General features: G+C 46.3%; 1 protein-coding gene across 1 annotated transcript; it reads right to left on the bottom strand.

Moving 5' to 3' along the window:
* Positions 1–5207: 5207 nt before the first annotated feature.
* LOC135912703 (uncharacterized) lies at positions 5208–13792 on the bottom strand. Its single transcript, XM_065445218.1, has 3 exons — positions 13620–13792; positions 8694–8809; positions 5208–5356 (listed from the first exon to the last, which is right to left on the bottom strand). Exons 1-3 carry the CDS (start codon positions 13781–13783, stop codon positions 5325–5327), a joined length of 312 nt encoding a protein of 103 aa, XP_065301290.1. The 5' UTR covers positions 13784–13792; the 3' UTR covers positions 5208–5324.
* Between the last annotated feature and the right edge of the window lie 1239 nt (positions 13793–15031).

The following is a 15031-nucleotide window of genomic DNA, read 5'->3' as shown; positions in this document are numbered from 1 at the left end:
GGCGAGCCAGGCGAGAAGTGGGTGCTACGTCGTGTACGGTACACTATATGGCATCTTGCATGACTGAAGTGTACACACAAGATGCTTCCGTCCACGTTCAGCTCGTCGGACGAAAAGCGGGAGAAGTCTCGTCGCTTCACGGTGGCCCACAAGGATAAGGCTCATTAAGCGACTGCGTACATTCGTGGCCAGCAATCAGGCTTACAGAGCCTGTTTCACCTTTCTAGCATTTTACTGGCCACAAATGTCATAGGAGTTTTTCTACGGATATGTACGGGTGATTATCAACGAAAGAAAAAAAATAACTTGAAGCAAGAAATTTTTATTTTGGAAAAGTTATTTACAATCAGAAACGTACTTAGCAGCATCCTTCATAAGAACAATGAATGTCGCCCTTCTTTTCAAAACCTAATTTGATATTCCCACGCTTCTGAGACTATAACGAAGCACGTGTCGGTACCTTGAAGTTTATTCCACGTTTGTCCTTCCCAGCTTAGCTTATCTCCAGGCAATCCTTTTGATAATGAGGCCACAGCAAAAGAAAAGAAACTTGGGTTGGGAAGGCTGTGATCTCCTCGGCTAACGCAAGACTAGCAACAGCTTTCGACGTTGCTGGTAATCTCGAGGTATCGTAGGAGTGTTAGGGAAATGACTGTTGCAGCCGAGTGTTAAATGACAGTGCTGCGACGCAAGATAAAAATTTGTCAGCCCAAACACTGCGTACAGATGGTTAACCAGCGAAGCTCAAACGTGCGGGTCCGGTGTTTATCACTGGGTAAATCCCAACGGTTCGTTAAAGTATTTCTCAGTTATCGGTTACGTCATTGTGTTTATTAATTAGTTAGTTAATTAATGACGACGACGAACGCGGGAGCAGTGGCACGAGCGCGTTCGCACGGTAGCACCGAGGGGCGCCAACGAGCCAACTGTGGAAGATGATGCTGGAATCAATGCTGATGATTAGAGTGTTTTTGACACGCAGACACGATAGTCGGGAAAGTAGCCCTTATCAGCTTCGTTGTAAAAATGATAATGAGGAGCTTGGTGCTGCCTCCCACTGCGAACTTTCGTAGTGCTCGTAATCGCCACCTAGAGGTGTAGTTCAATAGCCAGTATGTAGCCGCCAGGTTATCAAAGGAGAGGCAAACGCAGAATTTTCAAGTATCGGGTTTTCATTGTCTCAGTATGTCGATTTCTGCACTGATGAATGCAAGGGACACGTAAATTGGCCTAACGCAGAATTTTCAAATATCAAGTTCCCGTTGTCTCAGTAAGTGGATGCTTGCACTGATTAATGCAGGGGGCACGTAAATTGGCAGCAAGACAAAGTGTTGCGACTGAGTGACGCATGACATATACCGAATCATGGCAACCGTCATTGCGTCCTTCTATTGCAATGTCAGTTTTTTGTATAAATGAGCTGTGCGAAGGACAGAGGCGTTTAAGGTGACTAGTAATGGCCAGCCACGTGGTACATAGTCTCGCAAGATCCTTTGAACATACAAAAGAGAAGTTCCCTGCTAACCAGAAGACTCGAACCAGTGTTCTGTGGCTGAAAAGGGTAGAGCTTTTACGGAAGATCCGGCTCCACTCCCTAGAGATGAGGACGTACTGTTACTCTCTTATTTTCCAAGTTATCCCCATTCTCTCTGTTACGAAGTACCACTGACCACACCACCTATACAACTCAAGCCACGAATCCTAAACTATATTGCAACTACAGTAGATCTAGCGGTGGCTACAGCCATCATTGAACTGGCTCGATCATCATCATCAGCAGCAGCAGCAGCAACAGCAGCCGGGTTACGCCCACTGCAGGGCAAAGGCCTCTCCTATACTTCTCCAACTACCCCGGTCATGTACTAATTGTGGCTATGTCGTCCCTGGAAACTTCTTAATCTCATCCGCCCACTTATCATTCTGCCGTCCCTTGCTACGCTTCCCTTCCCTTGGAATCCAGTCCCTAACCCTTAATGATCATCGGTTATCTTCCCTCCTCATTACATGTCCTGCCCATCCCCATTTCTTTTTCTTGATATCAACTAAGATGCAAGTAAAAGAGCAGATTGGGTGAGGGAACAAATGCGAGTCATTAACTCGCATTTGTTCCCTCACTCAATCTGCTCTTTTCTTATCCCTTAACGTTACACCCATCATTCTTCTTTCCGTAGCTCATTGCGTCGTGCTCAATTTAAGTAGAACCCTTTTCGTAAGCCTCCAGGTTTCTGCCCCGTAGGTGAGTACTGGTAAGACACAGCTATCATATACTTTTCTCTTGAGGGATAATGGCAACCTGCTGTTCATGATCTGAGATTGCCTGTCGAACGCACCCCAGCCCATTCTTATTCTTCTGAGTATTTCCGTCTCATGATCCGGATCCGCCGTCACTACCTGCCCTACGTAGATGTATTCCCTTACCACTTCCAGCGCCTCACTACCTATCGTAAATTGCTGTTCTCTTCCGAGACTGTTAAACATTACTTTCGTTTTCGGCAGATTAATTTTTAGACCCACTCTTCTGCTTTGCCTCTCCAGGACAGTGAGCATGCATTGCAATTGGTCCCCTTAGTTACTCGCAAGTTACTAAGGTATTCTCCATTAACTCTTATCCCCAATTCTTCCCAATCCAGGTCTCTGAATACCTCCTGTAAACACGCTGTGAATAGCATTGGAGAGATCGTATCTCCCTGCATGACGCCTTTCTTTATTGGGATTTTGTTGCTTTCTTTATGGAGGACTGCGGTGGCTGTGCTGCCGCTATAGATATCTTTCAGTATTTTTACATACGGCTTGTCTACACCATACTCTGGGAGTGTACCGGCAACAACGGTAATCAAAGCAGCTCCGTTGGCGACGCGTCCATAATCGCGGCTGTTGCCAGAGTAGGAGAAGGCTCGAGCTCCGTTCTTCCCGACGCCGCCCCGGATGCGGGAGCCGCCGGGGACCTTCTCCGTAGGCGTCGCCGCCGCTGGGAGGCGGCTATCAGAAGTTCAGAGCTGGCAGACCAGCTCTGGGCCGTCCGGCAAGCCGAAGATGCCGCTCGAGTCCAAGGACTTCGAGCCGTCACCTGAGGCCACCACATCAAGAACTGCCGGACTATTCTTTACTAAAGTTTGTTCTTCTTCTTGTCTACACCCTGATTCCGTAAGTCCTCCATGACTGCTGAGGTTTCGACAGAATCAAACGCTTTCTCGTAATCAATGAAAGCTATATATATAAGGGTTGGTTATATTCCGAGTGACTCAATGTCTACGGCTTTCTGCCACCCAACGCAGAGCCACATCCCGGTGTCGGCGGAGCGCAAAAAGACTCGTCTACTTAAGGTGCGTTCCAATTCTGGCCAGTATTGGAGACAGCTTCGAGGCCGTGTAATGGAGCGCGTTCCGAACTGGCTAAAAGACGCGTGCAAAACGCTTATACGACGTGACACCAAGTCGCGAATCTATAAAAAAGCACGATGTTACTTACATTAAGGGTGCAGGAGGGCATGTCTACGTTTTCTTGTGCGCAGACAAAATTCCTGTCCGCGTTCCGAGCGTCCTGCTCAGCCACCATCTTGTTTGGACAAGAAAGCAGCCTGCATCGTTATTGACTTCGATGCTGTCATCGCAAAACTGTCTACTTTGAAGTCTTCGTGAGAATTGGAACGAGACTTAAGATGGCCGCTGTCCACTTAGCCGTCTACTTAGACGTATACGGGGAATATTGGAACTCAGCCTTAGATTATGGCACTGCATGTCCTGCATGCCCCGCCCGACCAATACTACAGCTGAGAGACATCAAGAACTGTATCACACAGCCTAAATGACTCGCGAAACACCCGATATTATTCTATAATGCCAAAACAGCGGCTACGCAGCATTGTATTTTTAGTACACGCAGCAACACTATCTTAAACCAGTCAAAAAAATTTATTCGTATATGTAAGCCAAATTGAGCAACTCGTACAACAGAGGCAGCTAAGCGGTACGAGTGTGTTCTCACACCCTTCGGAAGTTCGAGAGCTCCGTTTTGGCGCTACCCGAAATATAGTTTGCAGAGGCTTACTGTACGAGGTGCCGTTCCTATGCTATACCAGTGCCTTTCTTTATATGGTTCGCTGTACCTGAGCTTAGTGCTTCAGGGGTGGTATCCTGCAAGAGTCTACCTTATGTGTCCATTTCGGCCGCTGCTGATTGGCTGAAGGCGTACGATCGGAGAGCGAGAGTGTGTGATTGTGAAGAGGAACAGACGCCGTTTTCTGCAGCCCTTCAGGTAGCACGATTCAGCGCGGAGACAGGCACGCACAGCCAGCTTCTTCCTCACTGGTCCATCTCAAGCCAAACAGCGGCTGCCTAAATAGACAGTGTACTAAGTGAAGTCTTGCGGAATACAACGCCTGAAGTCTCCGTTATATCCGATTCCGTATGTGCCTGCATGAGAGACGGCGCCTGCGTCTGGCTGCGCGTTCTGATGCCCTTGTTACGGCTGTGTTGCTGGCTGTTAGAGTGATAACTCCTGACTCTGGTGTCTGGTTGCCCGTTCTCACCGACAACCTTGTCAAACGACCTCTTCGGGGCTCTTGGGCACATATTACCTAGAGGGAAATCTGGCGCTGCTGCGCTACATGAAAATACATGAAAATGCCGGTATATTGTGACTTCGGATTGGCATCGTACTCGGAAAGCCAGGCAAGCACCGTCCGTCTGTCGCATTGATTCGTTTTCTACCAAAACAGCACGTAAAAAGCTGTTTTAGCTGCATTATTACTCAAAAACATGTGTTTACTCGAACTTGTTATTGCATGTACAATTATATGATACATAAAAAGTATCCGCGGACCGCAAAAATTGGAGGACAAACGACAAGATTCGCGCTCACTTTGGAACCGTTTGTCGTCTGTTCTTCATTTTCCTCGCTTGGTCATGCATTGTAGGTGTAATAACGCGTTATTTGTGTAGCCACATCCACGTTTTAGACGAAGCCTTTCGCAACACCAGCCGACGCCAGCCTCGCAGACACACATACCGTCATTCCCATGGCGGCACAGCGCTCCTTAGAAAACTCCCATAGACAGTGGCGCCAGATTTCCTTCTAGTAGGTATAGTGAGAAACTGTGCTTGCGCAGCCTTGTTGGCTATTCTTCGGCATTTGATGTCAACCCAACCGCTGCACGAGAACCGCTGGGGAACTCCCCGTAACGGCGCTGTAAAAATGACCACTCTGGCTCGGTTCTTCCTTTTCTTTATTCGCCTCCGGATGGTTGGGAAGCTCCCTGCTCGCCGAGGCAGCATGCTGTGTGCACGATGGAAGTCCTCATTCGCCGCTCCACGGTTGCGCGCCGCTTACGCGGAACCGTTCTTGCTCCTTGAAAAGCCTGTTGAAAGAAAGAAACGCCAAAGGCTCGTTTACAGCGCTCACAACCCGGCACGATGCCGACCCAAAAAAATTCCCCAAGGCGCGCAGGTTGTACCTTCGATTTTTGTGTGTGATGGTCAAGATGGCAAAAGGATAGAAAGTTGGGCGAGTTGGCACGGTAGCACGATCTTGGATTGTAGCGCGAAGTGACGCGGACAGAGACTAGAAGCAGGACGAGCGCTCGCCGCCCTGCCTGCTTCTGGTCTCTGTCTGTGCCACTTCGCGCTACAATCCAAGATCTGGTTAAGATGGCGTTGACCATCAAATTTAATTTAGAGTTACTAAGTGTGTTTCGTTTATTTTTTTTTTCAGGGACAAGCAATTTGGTTCCTCCGTATGTGATCATTTTGGTGCCTTGCGTAAGGTGTGCGGCTAACAGTTGGACATTGTTGATACTCTATTTTCTCAACTTTGGCTGTCTAGGATGCGTAGTGTGTCGGTGATAACCGGGCACTTCTTTATACGTGACCAAGAAAGTAGGTTATAAAAATACTGGTTATATGTATGTACTGCATGCAAAGAAGAAAGGTTCGGTGGATACATCAGGTGGGAGGTCTGGTAGATCTTAGTGTTCTTGTCTTTTTTTAATGTAACTAACTTTTTGGCCTGATTGAGAACGCTCGCCGTGCTTATGTGGCTGTGATTTAGAGTGAATGGGCAACGAACTATTAACTGATATTTTTTTAATCTCCTTGCGATCTCTAATTACCCCTGTCCTGCGCCAACCGATTCCAACTAGCGCTCGCGAATTTCCTAATTTGATCGCTCCACCTAGTGTTCTATCGTCCTCGACTGCGTTTCCCTTCTCTTGGTACCCGTTCCGTAACCCTAATGGCCCAACGGTTATCTCAACTGCGCATTACATGACCTGGCCATATCCATTTTTTTTCTCTTGATGTCAGTTGCAATATTGACATCAGACTATAGTCTGCAAACTCGAAATTTATTAACACTTGTTTCCTATGCCAGGGTTGGCGGGTAGTGTCGACTATTCAGGTTCTTGCATAACTCGTGATCTGCTGACGAATAGTGTTTACAGAATGATGAATCAGCGCCGCGCGCTATATCTCGTCTCGGATAATTCGGCCGTCCTGACGACGGTCTCGAAACCGCCATGTTGTACTTTCAGCACACAAAACTTAGTTGCAGAGTCATCGGCATTCAAACAGTGTAAATGGATACATTACTGCAATCTACTGCGCATTAACAAACACAAGCCAATATGTCATGTATTAAACATTCATAGACATGGCACGAACTCAACTGTCGCCCAGATGTGAGATTGGTTATCGACTTCAAAAAAAAACAATTTCTCACCTTAGACAAAATTTACTCGAAATAAAACTTCTAGATCGAAGCATAAAAGGTTTGTGCATATAATGAGCTAGCTCACGTATATTTATCTGGAGTGCCTTAATGCTTAATTTAGGTCACAACATCATCAAAAAGCACCGTTCTATTATTTGGAGGTAACTTACAGGAAAAGTACCCAATTTCATAAGGGGACATTCATAGCACAAATTTTAGCAACGGAAAAAACTAGAAAAAGGTGGCTGAGTCACTAACAATTTATGTACAAGAAATTTCTGAAAACGCCAAATTTTTTGCCTTTTTACAGAGTCAAATAAACGCGGAAAATTCATAAATGTGTTCACCTATGCCGTCACATAATAGAACCACACCAATAGAATATTTTTCATTGTACCTAGTTTGAGACTTCAATTTAAATATTTACCTCCTGCCAACTTTTGCTTCTTCACGGAAACTTCAAGGAGCGCTAACGTCACCTAGAATTGTTTTCTCGAGAAAAATACTTTCGGTGAAACCTCAATCAAGCAATCACCAACTGGCCCTTTCTTCTTCCAAGAGAATCGACGGCGATCACTTTTGGGGTCTTGGGACGTTTCGCTTGGAATGAACCAGACAGAGACGCCACAGTGAAATGCCGCCATTGCCGGATTTTGCCGGCACTGCACCTAATTGCTCCTTCCTTAAATGTTAAAGAAATTAGAACGGAATAATATTCCTGGATCGAGTTTCGTTTGTTCAATATCAGGAGTGATACACATAATTTGTTGATTTTCGTACGTAAATTTATTTATTTATTTATTTAAATATTTATTTATTTATTGAAATATTTGTATATTTATTTATTTATTTATTTATTTATTTATTTATTTATTTATTTATTTATTTATCGCCATCGCGAATTTAGAGTTCCTGCTGAGCCACACAGTGGCTGAAGTAGGTATTCACCACGTTAAGCGTTACTACAAGGAGAAGCCAGATCTGCAGGGCATCTTTACCAAATGGCGTTACTCAACCACGGCAACCAGCTCATGTACCGGGATCAAGTCATGTGGTCCTCGCTGGATTATTTGCAATTATTAAGATACCAGCTTTACACAACACACAACACTTCTAGCCAAGCAACATGGCCCTGGTGAATTCTTGTAGCGGCGTAAGCCCTTTTTCGAGAGCAGCTTTTGTCATTCAGTGCGGACAAGTCAAAGCGTCAATGAATGCGAGCGTGCGAGCCGAGTGAGTGTGAGTGAGTGAATCAGTGAGTGAGAGTGTGAGTGAATAGGTCAGTCTATCAGTGATCAAGCGAGCGAGTTAGGGATTGCTGGAATGAGTCAGTGTGTTTTGGGGATTGTGAGTGTGTTTGAGTGATTGCGTGAATATAAGAGAGTGTAAGTTAGTCAGTGAGCGAGCGAGTCACTTGATTGTGTGAGTGAGTGAGTGAGTGAGTGAGTGAGTGAGTGAGTGAGTGAGTGAGTGAGTGAGTGAGTGAGTGAGTGAGTGAGTGAGTGAGTGAGTGAGTGAGTGAGTGAGTGAGTGAGTGAGTGAGTGAGTGAGTGAGTGAGTGAGTGAGTGAGTGAGTGAGTGAGTGAGTGAGTGAGTGAGTGAGTGAGTGAGTGAGTGAGTGAGTGAGTGAGTGAGTGAGTGAGTGAGTGAGTGAGTGAGTGAGTGAGTGAGTGAGTGAGTGAGTGAGTGAGTGAGTGAGTGAGTGAGTGAGTGAGTGAGTGAGTGAGTGAGTGAGTGAGTGAGTGAGTGAGTGAGTGAGTGAGTGAGTGAGTGAGTGAGTGAGTGAGTGAGTGAGTGAGTGAGTGAGTGAGTGAGTGAGTGAGTGAGTGAGTGAGTGAGTGAGTTGATTGTGTAAATGAGTGAGTGAGTGAGCGAGAGAGCCTGTTAGTAAGTCAGGGTGAGTGAGTAAGTGAGTGTCAGTCACCGATTGAGTGAGTTGGTTGGAGCGATTGAAGGAAGGGGCATAGGTAATTATGGGCCCTTCTTACCTGGAAGGCTCATGCCCGAGATGGCCAGTATGACGACAACGAGGGCCAACAGAAACAGGAAGACGAGGAGCATGATGAGGGAACGCTCAGGGAACAGGGTCAAGTCATCGTCGTCCCTTTTGCAGAGGGAGAGAAGAGAGCGGTAACTGTCAATGGATGATATGCATATAAAATCTGGAGTACAGTCCCTATCTGGTGCGTAGACAGCTGTAATTTATTCTGGTTAGTATTAGACTTTCCGGACATAGCATACAATCCGCGGGGGTTAGAACTGTGATCCATGCGTAAAACATATTTCACTATATTGCGGTAAACATTTTTCTAAGAAAAGTTCAAAGTGCGTGCTAGTGGTGCTGCAGGAGTCACCCTTGGATTGTGCCTCGAGATGAGCCCACAGGAAAAATTTGGAGGACGCTCAAGCTTCGCCTTTAAGAGGGGAACGCGATAGTGTTAAAAGACCACTGACTGCTTTTAATGCTTCCCGGCAACTGCGGCTTCTGTAACCGTAACGTTTACCGGGAGACGCTGCCGGGGAATGCCATGCAAGAAGGGAAGCTTTTTGATAGGGACACGGCCTCTTGCGTGGGTTGACCTCCTGCTATTGTTTCGCACTTATATTTCGGTCTGAGTATAGCTAACATAAAAGGTATGCGCTCTTGGTGTTTTTTTTTTTCACTATATTTATTGTGGGCTGCCGTTCTCAAAATTCCGAGGAATAACTTTCTAAAGAACGAAAGACAATGTATGAACAATTTTGGGGGTTGAAGATTGGTTGGGTATGTGTGTGGTTCGAAATTTGGTTCAAAATTCTTTTTTATGTGATACGCCTAGATGTCCAGGATTTCATTCAACCTTAAACCAGTGACATAACGAGGAATCTGTACGGTGAAAATGGTTGTTACGCTGCCCTGGCTTCCACGCGAGGGTCCTCCATGCATCATCAATAGCAGGACAGCACGACGACGACAACGGCGGCGACAGCGAAGACGGCGCAAATACGCCTCGCGCATCTGCACAATTGTTATGGCGCAAAAACAATTTTTTTTGAAGAATAAAGATAGCTCTGCTCCTGAAATATACCGTAGTCTGTGGAAAAGACGAAGGCTACGAGATATACGCTCACTTCACGTTCCATGCCTCGTTCCATACCTAACTTGCAACACTATGGAAGCTACCCATAAAAAAAAAAGTTCGGTAATCAAAACGTATCACTCCGCGCGTTTTTCTGGTGAAGTTTCGTAGCGCGCATGCTCGCGCGAGCTTGCGCGTGAGGCGGCCGCGACAAACCGGAAATAAGAAAAAAAAAGAAAACCTGAAAAGGAAAACAACGAAGAGCAAATTTTTCTAAAGCAACGTATGTCTAGCCATATACCACAGTGAACTTATATTGAAGACAATGTCTCCCCTGGCGAGTTGGCGGCACTTTCTCGTGTCGCATATGTCAGTTTACGCCTTTTTCGTGGGCCGATCAAGGATAAAACGCAGTCGAAGAAGATGGATCGGTCCCGAAGGCATCGCACTCACCAAATATAAGCAGCTCGACACCCTTCCTACTCCCGTCACGCGATGTCGTGCACAGTGACTTCGCCCCATTTTCAACTCCAGACCACGTAACGTGGATTAGAATTCGCCCATCACCGTAAAATTTCGAAACATTTTTTTTTCGCTCTTATTGAAGAGGCAGCTGCGCAAGGAGGCGAGATATGAATTCGAGCTATATGCAAAGTGGGCGGAAATCTCCAAGAACGCTAATCACATTGATAACATCCAACTATTTCTTGGTGTTTTGCAAGAAGTCTTGCTAGCCTCCGCCACGTTGCACACAATGTATGAAACGAAGTACAGATGCAATGCGATATCTCCGGCGAATGCAAACGAACCGAATGCGAAAGTTGGCGTCCTTCAGTGCGAACGGAGCCAATAATTAGGGATTCCAATGTACAGCTCTTTCGTTTCGGCGACAATGGAAGCACAAGGTTTTTTTTGCGACTTTTCAAAAACAGGGCATCTAAACTACAATCACTTCTGTTTGATCACAAATCATTTAGACTATATTTCACAAGAAGCATGATATCTTATTTCAATCTCTTGAATACAGGGGAAGATAAGCAAGCTCATTTCTTAATAACTATCGGTGCAGGTGTGCTGCCGTCAGTTTTTCGAAGTACGCGTTACAAAAAAAAGCAGGTAGACTGAACCGCAGTTCTCTTCTAACGTAGTGTGTGTGTGTGTGTGTAAGTGTGTGTGTGTGTGTGTGTGTGTGTGTGTGTGTGTGTGTGTGTGTGTGTGTGTGTGTGTGTGTGTGTGTGTGTGTGTGTGTGTGTGTGTGTGTGTGTGTGTGTGTGTGTGTGTGTGTGTTTGGGGAGTGGGGGGAAGGTCGCGCCGCCGCGCGACCTAAAGATATTAGGCCGCGCCTCCGAGGAACCAGATATGCCACCAAAAAAAAACGCGATTCCTCAAAAGAAGCAGTCAACGGGTGGCTGAGTTTGGACTACTTACGCTGCAAGATCTCTATAAATAAATTGATTATCGTACGATGAACAGACAACAGCCGAAAATGAAACCAGGCACATGTAAATGAGGAGAAGCCTAAGGGTCCTAGCAAACACACACACACACATATATATATATATATATATATATATATATATATATATATATATATATATATATATATATATATATGTGTGTATATATACTAGGTAGCGCCGCAAGAAGAAACTACCAAGGGAAATAACACTGAACAGAATGCACTTAGTGGGTAATTGAGTTTGGACTAGCTAGGAGACAAGCTATGCGCAACATAATTAGAGCACAGAAACAACGTGGCGATACCGACCTGATAAATGCCGGAATCGGATAGAAACAATGTCAGACGAGACTTCAAGCAACGTCAACGACATCACTACTGCTGCCGGTGCTAAAGTCGAGACATGAAAACAACAAGGGGCAAAAAAAGTGTTACGGTAGATGAGATTCGGCTGGTCACAGAACGCGCGGTGCAATTCATGGACAAACGCAGCACCACGGGGTCAGGCAAAAAGGAGAAAGCGAAGTTTCAACCGTCGCTGCCGACTATGAAGAAGATAAAAGTCACGAAAACGACCTATTGGTGAATGAGCTGCACAACGGAATCATTGTGGCTTTGGCCAAGACCAGCGCTGCAGTGTGATGAGCTAGGGATGATGGTCGAGAACCGTTGCCTAAACTGCTATGTTTCAAGAAAGACAGTACCGTGAAATATAGGAGAGGTTCAAGAAGCTGAAGTAAATAAAAAAGAAACAATTATGTGGTATGTCAGAATGGAAGGGGTATAAAAAGTGCCGTGCTGTTTCATCTTAAGGGAGTGCCATGCTACGAATAACTCGCTCATCCAGCCGTAAAAAAAACATGTCTAAGAACCTGTTTCAGGTGCATTGTCTGCGTCGCAACAATCAGACAATAAAACAATAAAAGGGGCAGTGCGGGAAAATTTCCGGGCATGGTCACTCAAGGTGGATGATTTCGTAAAGATAGAAAACAAAATTTAAATCGGTCTAAGCGCTCCGCGATTGTTAGCCGATCGTAAATGCATGTTCGAAATGCAGCAAAAGAAGCATTCTATGTGTTATCATTATCAAATATTTTTTTAGAACACATAGCTTGCAGCTACGGTGACATACGATGGGAAAAGATAAAAAAATAAAACATTCAGTACCGACGTTAACAGTCTCTACGAACGAAAGCATTAAAGAGAATTGAAGGAACTGACTGCCCCGAAGTAAATGAACATTCGCAAATAACTCACAAATAAACAACTACCAATATCTAAAAGGAAGGATGAAGTCTCGGTAACCAGCCCACATGACGCTACGGTTATCTTTTCATATCCCACTGGAAGGTTAGCCGTAAGCGTCTCTTTGCGGATAACATGAAAGATAACCTGCGATAGGCCTGTCCATTATAAAAACGCAAAGTGTAACTTCAAAAAACAGATGGGAAAGAGATGAGGTAGCCAGGACCTGCTCACCTAGCGTCCAAATGGCTAAGGTAATAGTCGACAGACACGGCGACAGAGTCAGTGTCCGACAGACCAAAATTGTAGCAGTAGCAGTTAACAAGTGTTATCAAAAGCAAGGACGCAGTCAGTATCGGAGCGATATTGGCCAACGAGAGGGTACTTTGTTGGTTTAAAGAAGTACCACGGTAAGGCCAAGTCCGTGGACGAAAAGAGTATGCAAAAGTAAAGTCCGCGCTGCCAAGATTGCGAATAGCGACTACTTAAAGGAAACAGTTATGGGTAGGTCGAAATAATAAGCAGTAGTTAATGACGGGGGCCAGGAGCACCTAACCGAACTGTTCACCTGTTACCCTATGTTTAGCCAACAAATACAATGTTGACAAGGAGACTACGGTGACAAGAAGTCAATGTCGAAGAAGCCGAAAATTGCCGTAAAAACAAGGAGCGCGTACATATAACGAAAAAAAAAAGAAAAGGACAGCATTAACTGTATGCTCATAGCAGCCGCATCCACCCATTTCTTGGCCAATCCCCCATCGCGGGTAGGAGCCACACGCATCACAGGCTACAACAACAACAACAACAACAGCCGCAGTTGCAGGAGCCAAGGCCACTACAGGTCCAGCACCACGCTAGGCCTATGCAACGAACGGAAGGGGTGTAAAGACAGTGTCTGAGCTGCCGAAATTGCGGTAACGACCAGCAACATACGATAAAGAAAATGATGGCGGCGATGACCTGGATGGTCGTGGCAGTGGCCAAGATCACCTCGTTCGAGCTGGTCAAAGCGTTCGCGTTAGAGCCCTGATCGAAGGAGAAAATAAAAAAATGCCAATGCGCCGGCGCTACCGGAAACCACGTGGGAAAACCACGTGGAAGAAATAAAGAACGTAAGAGAAAAGCGAAGGAGGAGGAGCAGCGCTTACCTGGACCTGCCGGCCGGTGTTAGCGGCGTGGGCCTGGAGGAGGGGACCCCCCGCAGCGGGTACTGGACGGGCATTCTGGGAGCGGCCACGCGCAGTGGGCCCGAGGGCGCGCGCACCAGGTACCCGCGGCTTCCCGCCGAAATGGGCGAGCGAATCATGCCCATCGGCGGGCCGCGCATCATACCCGGGGACGCCTCCAGGGAAACAATTATACGTCACCACATTGGATCTACTTAACACAGACGAGGGACTATAACGACGCCCTCTGCAAAATTTGTAAGCAAAAAGGTACGCTAGACCATATAATATGGGAGTGTGCTGGCTCCCCAGGGGCCAAGGAAGACATTGACAGTAGAGAAGCCTGGGAGGCCTTGCTCCAGAGCGAGGCTGAAGACAACCAGCGTCGAGCAATCCGCCTGGCCGTTCAGGCCGTGAAGACTCACCGTCCTCAACGAGCGGGGACTGCTTCGTCTCCCCCCCCCCATACCTACGTGTAGGTTAAGAGGCGGGCACCCCAGCTCGGTGGAACAATAAAGTTTTCAATCAATCAATCATCATACCCGGCGGTCACATGGCTAAGCGCTGCGGCGACATGGCTTGGCGCTGCGGCGACATCATCGGCGACATAACCCCGACGGCCTGGTTCTGTTGCGAGGAGGAGAGGCCGCAAGTAGGCGCTGCGTCGTGTACAGTACAGTATAAGAGGTATATGGAGTATGGAGTATATGGAGTATGGAGTATGGAGGTATAGGAGTATAGGAGGTATACAGTATACAGTATATGGCATCTTGCATGGCTGAAGTGTACACACAAGATGCTTCCGTCCACGTTCAGCTCGTCGGACGAAAAGCCGGAGAAGGCTCGTCGCTTCACGGTGGCCTATAAGGATAAGGCTCAATAAGCGACTGCGTAGGTTCGTGGCCTGCAATCAGGCTTACAGAGCGTGTTTCATCTTTCTAGCATTTTACTGGCCACAAATGACATAGAGGTTTTTCTACGGATTTGTGCGGGTTATTATCAACGAAAGAAAAAAAGATAACTTAAAGCAAGAAACGTCTATTTTGGGAAAGTTATTTGCAATCAGAAACGTACTTAGCAGCAGACCTTCATAAGAACAATGAATGTCGCCCTTCATTTCAAAACCTAATTTGATATTCCCACGCCTCTGAGACTATAACGAAGCAGGTGTCGGTGCCTTGAAATTTATTCCACGTTTGTCCTTCCCAGCTTAGCTTATCTCAAGGCAATCCTTTGATAATGAGCCCACAGAAAAAAAATAACTTGGGTTGGGAAGGCTGTGGTCTCCTCGGCTAACGCAAGGCTAGCAACAGCTTTCGACGTTGGTGGTTAGCTCGAGGTATCGTAGGAGTATTAGGGAAATGACTGTTGCAGCGGAGCGTTAAATGACAGTG

The sequence above is a fragment of the Dermacentor albipictus genome, chromosome 9, assembly GCF_038994185.2.
Source record: "Dermacentor albipictus isolate Rhodes 1998 colony chromosome 9, USDA_Dalb.pri_finalv2, whole genome shotgun sequence".
Taxonomy (NCBI): domain Eukaryota; kingdom Metazoa; phylum Arthropoda; class Arachnida; order Ixodida; family Ixodidae; genus Dermacentor; species Dermacentor albipictus.
This window is presented reverse-complemented; position numbering and strand designations above follow the sequence as displayed.

Excerpts from the sequence above, each read along its gene's own strand:
- LOC135912703 (XM_065445218.1), bottom strand. The coding sequence starts at position 13,783 with ATGGGCATGATTCGCTCGCCCATTTCGGCGGGAAGCCGCGGGTACCTG. Across the intron at positions 8,810-13,619 it reads ACACCGGCCGGCAGGTCCAG|GGACGACGATGACTTGACCC; the intron begins GTAAGCGCTGCT and ends CCTCTGCAAAAG. Across the intron at positions 5,357-8,693 it reads CTCGGGCATGAGCCTTCCAG|GCTTTTCAAGGAGCAAGAAC; the intron begins GTAAGAAGGGCC and ends TTCTTTCAACAG.